The sequence below is a fragment of the Anastrepha ludens genome, chromosome 4 (assembly GCF_028408465.1).
Source record: "Anastrepha ludens isolate Willacy chromosome 4, idAnaLude1.1, whole genome shotgun sequence".
NCBI lineage: Eukaryota > Metazoa > Arthropoda > Insecta > Diptera > Tephritidae > Anastrepha > Anastrepha ludens.
In genome coordinates, this window is record NC_071500.1 from 109426916 (window position 1) to 109434392 (window position 7477).

At 36.9% G+C, this 7477-nt stretch overlaps 2 protein-coding genes across 3 annotated transcripts in view; one reads left to right on the plus strand and one right to left on the minus strand.

Moving 5' to 3' along the window:
* The window catches only part of LOC128860586 (transmembrane protein 64), a 33178-nt gene extending 30104 nt beyond the window's left edge, over positions 1-3074 (minus strand). The window contains exons 1-2 of one of the 2 annotated variants that reach the window (XM_054098200.1): positions 2907-3069; positions 759-1855 (exon numbers count right to left, since the gene is read on the minus strand). In XM_054098200.1, coding sequence (XP_053954175.1) covers positions 759-1759 — 1001 coding nt within the window. In that variant the 5' untranslated portion in view covers positions 1760-1855; positions 2907-3069. Of the gene's footprint in view, positions 1-758 lie in introns of both variants that reach the window. The other variant, XM_054098201.1, reaches the window with a different exon arrangement.
* Positions 3075-4593: 1519 nt separating this feature from the next.
* On the plus strand, positions 4594-6194 carry LOC128860587 (uncharacterized). Its single transcript, XM_054098202.1, has 3 exons — positions 4594-4924; positions 4983-5146; positions 5212-6194. The coding sequence occupies exons 1-3, from the start codon at positions 4686-4688 to the stop codon at positions 6063-6065; spliced, it is 1257 nt and encodes a 418-aa protein (XP_053954177.1). The 5' UTR covers positions 4594-4685; the 3' UTR covers positions 6066-6194.
* The last annotated feature ends 1283 nt before the right edge of the window (positions 6195-7477 follow it).

Sequence of the window (7477 nt, forward strand, 5' to 3'; positions counted from 1 at the left end):
ATTTTAGTTTTTTGCAAGAAAACAATGTACAGTGGTCATCTCTACCCACTGTAAAAATCGTTCAGTGGTTTGTCTAGTCTTTCGTTAAAAAACCCGTTATGACTCTCTCTTTGTTTTCAGAATTACTTCTTTTGTTTCAACTAAAGAGTTACATTTTTAGTTGTCTCCAAGTGTTTGAACAAATTTGTGTCACATAAAGTGTAACATTTTGAATTGTGCCTGTTTACAACCAAACGGTTTGTTTAAGTTTGTTTAAGTTACAGTTTAAGTTAAGAGACAACTCAAAATAACACCACTAAGTGTATAAAAAAATTTTAGGAAAAGAGTAACAACTCAAAAATTTGTTATTTTAGCGCAACTACTACACAAATAAGAATAAAACAACTGTTATATTGTTTTTAATGATATTTTCGTGCAATTAAATTTTTTTTCCTTGTAATATATTATTAATATTTACGGAAAGAGTTTTCGTCTCTACTGAAAATATTCAGATTTTGAGTTGTTACGTTTTAACGTAACAAGTGCGATCTATATTCAACGTTTGACCTTGAACTGACCTTCAATTTTACCCCGCAAAGTCAAATGGACAAGGAGTTCGAACTCAACCCTAAAAAAGTAGATATCATTTTTTTTAAATTTTTCTGGTGAAGATCACCATTTTTGTAAAATTCTATTATGGCTTAATTACTTAAGTTAACAAAAATTGCTCATAATGAATATTTGGTTAAATATATGTATGTATGTATGTAAATACTCACTTATGAATCGGTATGCGATGACGTAAATTGCGAATAACCAAATTAGAAACGGCGACACCGATGTTTGCACCTACTATCACAATTAAGGCACCCTTTAACGCTCCAAACAAGTAACCGGAAGTTAGCATAAGCACAAAATAACCCACCACTATCGGAAAGCTAACCAAAACAAACAACGCTATCAATATGGCGACTATAATCCAGGGGTTTTGCATTTCGATCCACAATAGAAGTTGTTTTGTATAATCGCGTGTTAGATATGCGAATATCAGAAACGCCGAAAATGCTATTAGCAACAACAGAAGTCCCACAAAGCATTTCCGGTTGTGACTTATGCGGTTTAAAAACGGGTTACGCGCCTTACTCGTACTACAAACACTTCGTCGGGCGCTGGGTGCACTGTTGGTACTGCTACCACCGACACCGACACCGTCACCAGCATCAGTTCCGAATGGCATTAGCAGATCGTTTTCATCAGGAAGATCGACGATCGCATCGTCGTCGTAGTTGTTAGGTATATTGGATGTAAAATCATTATTGGGTGCTGCAGCTGCGTAAAGTGTCACCCTGTAATTGTTAGTGCCTATATCGTCGTCCGTAAGACTGGTAGCAATACGGCCATTCATGCTATCCCGTTTAAGTACGGTCGACTTTGAACGCGTGACACCACAATAACTATTACTTTTATGCAACGCTTTTGGCGGAAATGTGTTGGAATTGGCTCCTATTCGAGAAGTGCTCTCCATCAGCAGATTTTCCTCATCGAAAAAGAGCGCAGGTGTTCGAGTTGGAGTGCTGTTAGTTGTGTAGGAGTCATTGGCTTGTCTATGTCCGGCTTCTTTTTGCTCCTCTTCATCGCTTTCAGCTGCGCTACCAAGTCTCGACGATGCCGTCGTGTGGGGAAAGTAGTATGTGGTTTTGTTATTGTTGTTGCTTTGATGAAGTGACCATTGCAGCCGGTCACTTGATGTATTCGCGTTAAGGTTCAAGGTCGCATTCATTTCGAATTTATTTGTTTTTGAACGAACTTACATATGTACATATGTTTGAATGTTTACGTTAAAGCAAGAGATTCATTTCGGATATGCTTTCGAAGACTGTATTTCGTTGAGCAAAAAAGTACGTGCATAAAAAAGAAAACAAATTTTTTATGTGTGTTTCACAAATACCACGCCTGCTTTATGCGAATTGCTGGCATCCAATTGGTTTTATTTATAAAACGAAAGGGTGTCAATTTGAACATTTCACACATTTTTGCGAAAATTTCGATCAAATATATATACACATATATAACGGCATTCGCAACCTCTATTAGCGAACGCACACACCCGCTCAAACACAAAGTAGTATAATTCTATAAATTGATTTTCACACTGCGCTTGCGGGGGCCCATACATTTGGTACCGCGCGAGACGGCCCTGAAGTTGATGTTTTTATATTTGATGTCTTTTATTTTGCTCTTCACGCCAGTCTTTCTTTCGTCACAATTCGTGAGCAGAAACACTTAAATTCACTTTCTTTTCAGTGTGCAGCAGCAGCAAGGAAATATATTTATATGTTTGTAAAATACGCGTATGTACATATGTACACCGTGTGTATGCATATACACAGCAATTCAAGTCGGACCACGGGCTGGTTTTGTTGGTTGTTATGATTTTTTTTAACTGATTTTGCAATGCAGCATTGCCACAAAAAACAGCATTCACTGGAGTTTTCCAATTACTGGAGTAAGACACACACTTTTATATATAATGTAATAAAATATTTACGCTTTCATAAGCAACTGAACTGTTCGTACAGGCAGTCTGGATGTGAAAGATATTTTCCAAATTAATATTTCAAATCTCTCGACACTCTATATGTAAGAATTCATTCTGGCTCCCTTTTGAACAGAAATTACGCGCACTTCATGAGTTATCTCTCATTGTGAGGAATATCTGCATGCATATGTATATATATTATTTTTGTCTGATCTACACTGACCTTTTCCCAAGTCACACAAAAGTGACTGAAGGATTTACTCACGCTAGGATCTAAAATATCTTCTTTTTTTAGTCTGCTTATTGGTATATGTATATGTACGCTCCTTTCTATAATTAGCATTATTCCAGTGTATTTAAAATATGTATAATTCTCAAGCCGCTTTACCTATATGTATCATTTAAATTTGCACATTTTTTAGTTGCTGCTACTTTCTGTTTTGACCATAATGTTATCACTTTTACTTGCTGTTTCCAATTAGATTTAAACCGCCACAATATTACCTGACATTATATTCACGTTCGATTTATTCAATCAACTGAATTTAACTTTCGCTGTTTGTTGTTGTGATTTTTAGCATTTTTCATGCGAATATGTGCACATAAACAACAAGTCAAACAGCTGTTTGGCTGTGTTCACAGCCTTGTACGACTGGTATTTATTTATTGTATTGAATTATCGTAATTGTGAAGCCCTGTTTACCAGTGGCATTTTTCTTTCATTCTCGTTTCGATTATATTCATTATTAACATTAACCTAACATAACTTAAAAATTTATTCTACAACTTAAAAATTTATTGACAATATCCCTTAATTATCTCACTTTCTTCATCTACAATAACCTCATGACAAAGTAATTACTTGCTCATAAATTATACTAAGTTTCGTAGCAAATTTCGTTTGTTAACAATGGAGTGGGGAGCTAAGGGAAAACGTATTGCAGTGATTGCATTACATAGCTTTGGTTAAAGTGCAGGTCAGATTTACGAGTTGGTAAAAAAATTTATATATCGCGAATGTTTGGTTACCGTACGATCAATCGTTTTTCCTAAACGATAGAAACAGAAGTGGTTGTCCTGGCGTGGTTCGAACCATTGCAGCCATAAAAGTCGTGCGAGAAAGAATTCGCAGAAATCCCCTTAGAAAGCAGAAAATAATGTCTAATAAAATTATTGTATCGACCAGTTCCATGTCAATACTAATTTGAGATGATCTCCACAGGAAAGCCTTTCGTTGCTCAATTGGTCATCTTTTGACAACGCGCCTGAAGAAAATTAAATTCAACAGATGCAAGCAGCTTCCCCGGTGGGACGTGTTCAATGGCCGTGAAAATATTATTTTCACAGATGAGAAAGTTTTCCCTGTTGAAGAAGTTTTTAACAAGCAAAACGACAAAATCTATGCTAAAACTTCTAAAAACGCAAAAAGTGTTGCCCCAAGGGTTCAGCGTGGCCACCATCCAGCCTCCGTTATGGTTTGGTGGGAGTGTATTGTAAAGACGTTACATCTTTTCATTTCTGGGGAAAAAGGGGTTAAGAGCGAGGCAAAATAATACCAGGAGGATTTCTTAGAAGTGTCGAAGCAGTACCGCATATAATGCAAAAGCCATCCAGCAGTTTCTAAATAACAGTATTCCTGGGTTCAGAGCTGCAGAAGATTGACCGTCTGGAAGCTGAGATCTAAATCCATTTGTATACAGTTTGTGGTCAGTCAATTTGGAGAATTTCAAACAATCTTTGGTTCGAGCAGTGACGTCAATATCCATGGAACCCGTCATGCTGCATTAGCTGAATGGCCTAATCGTTTAAAGGCTGGAGTCAAAGCAAATGGTGAACATTTCGAATGAAAATCTAAAAGGTTTTTTTTTAATATTTAAATAAATAAAATATACTTGTGGTATACTTATAGTTATAAGTAGTTGTAAAAGTACTTATGGTAGGACTTAGTACATATAAGAAATATTTTCACTCTGAAACAGCAATGTTCTAAATCACTAAATGCATTTTTAAAGCTAAGCACAAGCAGAGCATTAATTTAATGGTAATGAAACGGACCTGTATCTTCCAAAGCAACTTTGTTGTTTACATCATGATCAGCTGATTTTACGTACACATTTGTTACCGCTTTTATAATTAGTTTAGTTAATTTTGTAATTTATCACAGAAAATGTTCAAATTACGTTTGTCGCATTATGTTAATCAATCATTACGAAAGTTTGGTAAACCACAATCTTTTTTGGCTGCAATTTCAACAAGCCCCGTCGTGGAGACAGAAGGTGAATTAGCGCAAGCTTACAAGGTGGTGAATCAAGCAGCCCGCAAAATTCATTTTCCAAGTTACACATTAGAGCAACAGCAAGCCATTTTGGACATTGTGAATAACGATGACACGAAAGAGATTTTAAAGTAAAAAATTGTGTAAAATTTAGTAGAAAATTGATAGACGCCTAACCATTTATTTTAGTTACGATATAGCTAAAACGCGCGCTGCCAAATTGACAGCATGGAAAAAACGTAACGGACCAATGAAAAATGTAGAAGATATTCTATTGATAGAAGGTTTTAGTTTAAAGTTGGCCGAAAAATTCTACAAAAGTATGCTTGAGGAAAATATTCAGGTGGGTGGAGGTTAGTAGGCACCATTATTCAAATAAATAACTTCATTCATCTATGTACTCTTGTTCCCATCCTAGCCACACGTTCAGCACGACAACGTACCGCAAGCTTCATCACTCCAGTAATTGATGCTGAACATCGCTCGGAAATACGTTCCAGTGTTTCATTGCGTATCGGTGTATCCAGTGTAACTTGGACGCGTTTGGTACTGCCCACATTAGATAGTTCAAATGTACCTTGCTGTTTAACGCATTGGGAGCACCACGAAATCACAGAGAAGAAACTGCATTTGGGTGATTTAATACAACGATTATGGTATATCAATCATCTTATTCCGGATGCAGATTGTTATATTTTTGAAAATCCCCAAATGGCGCAAATGAGCAGCAATCCGGGTAGCGTAGATCAGCAAAATATTAACATACAAAAGTGCCAAGTAATTGCTGTATTAGCGTATGCATTATTTGCACGGGGAAGACGTGCGGAAGCGACTAAAGATGGGCATGAGAGTATTGATGAAGTAGACAAGAAGTCGGTAGTCCAACGGCCAAATGTTTTCTATATACGGCGCTTCTTGGCAGCGCGGTTATTCAGTCAACTAGTAGGTACCGAACGCGTTTCAACGGAGGAAACCATTTTGAATCTTATGCGCATACATTATAATGTAGATGATTTGTTTGAGGGTGAAGTTGAAAGTGGACAGCAAACCACAAATACGGCTGAGCAAAGATTATCACTTCGAGGAAATGTACAGTTTCCACTGACACATCGAGAAATGTTTTCACGCGCAGGACGTTATCAACGTGAATTTTTAGGGCAATCATTTTTACTTAATTTGGCATTCGTGCGATTGGTATTGCTACAAGATGAGAATAGTATAGCAGCCGTGACGCGTAATCAAAATAAAGGAGAAGCAGAAAGAACAAGCTGATGCGCTAAATGCAAATCAAAAAAGGGTTGTTTATATTGATATGCTTTGTTTCCACCTATAATAGTGATACAGGTTTTAACAATATTCCCCGTTAATACATAAATGCCACTTTGTGCAAAAACTTAAAAATTGTTGTTGTTGTCGTTGTAGCAGTACCTTTGCCCTGTTAGTGTTTCGTAATCACCGGTCGTCTTCGTCTAGTTTATCTAACGGTGGGCCCAGGAAACTAGCTGTTTCGACGGGTTGGGCCCAGAGGGAGAGGGGTGTTCGATGAGTGGGTTTAATGGGGCATGTGAAAAGGTGGTTAGTGTCGTGCGGGGTGCCTTCACATGCCTGACATATGTTTAGTATGTTGAGTTGTTCGTATGCGTTTCGCCACAGAATGTTTTGTATGGAAATGTTATATTGGAAATTATAGTTATATTAGTATTTTCTGTAATACTTCTAAACATAGGTAAAGTTAATATTAATTAATAGGATTGGTGGAATTATTTAAATTAACTATGGGTTGTTGCGTGACTATCATCCGGAAGTGCACAGCTTCGAATTTCCGACCAAGACACTAAATGAGAGAACGTGTTTTATAATAGCGGTCGCACTTCGGCAGGCAATGGAAAACCTCCGAGTGTGTTTCTGCCGTGAAGAAGCTCTTCATAAAAATCACCTGCCCTTCGGCTTAAAACTGTAGGTTCCTCTATTTGTGGAATAACATCCAAGCGCATAGTACAAATAGGAGTAGCGCGACAAACACCCAGAAACAAGTGTAAGAGCCAATTATATATATACATATAAATGTATATGATAATTTACGTAATCAATTTTTATTACTTTTATTTAAATAGCGGGATGAATATCCACAAATCGCCTAGGTATTTCGCCGTCTGTGAGATCACATATTCAACATGTTGCACTAAATGAAGCGAAGACGACATTCTCACGACACACAGTGCGGCCGATTCCCAAAAAGCTGGCCAAAAGTCGAAACAAAAGTTTCTAGATAGAGTTTTTTTGTCTTTGGGTTGGCTACAGTAATGCCTTGAGTAGTGAAAACCGTTCATAGCAACGTCCTGTACCCTAAGTATCCTCTGTATTTTCAGTCGCAACGTGGCCTTCGTTTGAGCATCGTATTACTGTCGATTAATAGTGAAAGTTGTACACATTTGAAAGATTTTGTAATGGAGTAAATTGAACAAAACCAAATGGAATCATCTTCGGAAGGTTAGTAAAATACGATAAATCTTTAGTACATATCAATACCTCGACACACAATTTTTAGCTGCAGCAATACGTAGATACATTTTTTGCAATTTTTTTTATAAAATTTGAGTTTTCAAACTGTATAGTAATACAACGCTGCTTTGAAACCTATTAAAGGTTACTCAAAAAAGTAATGGTTACTGAATAAAACAAGA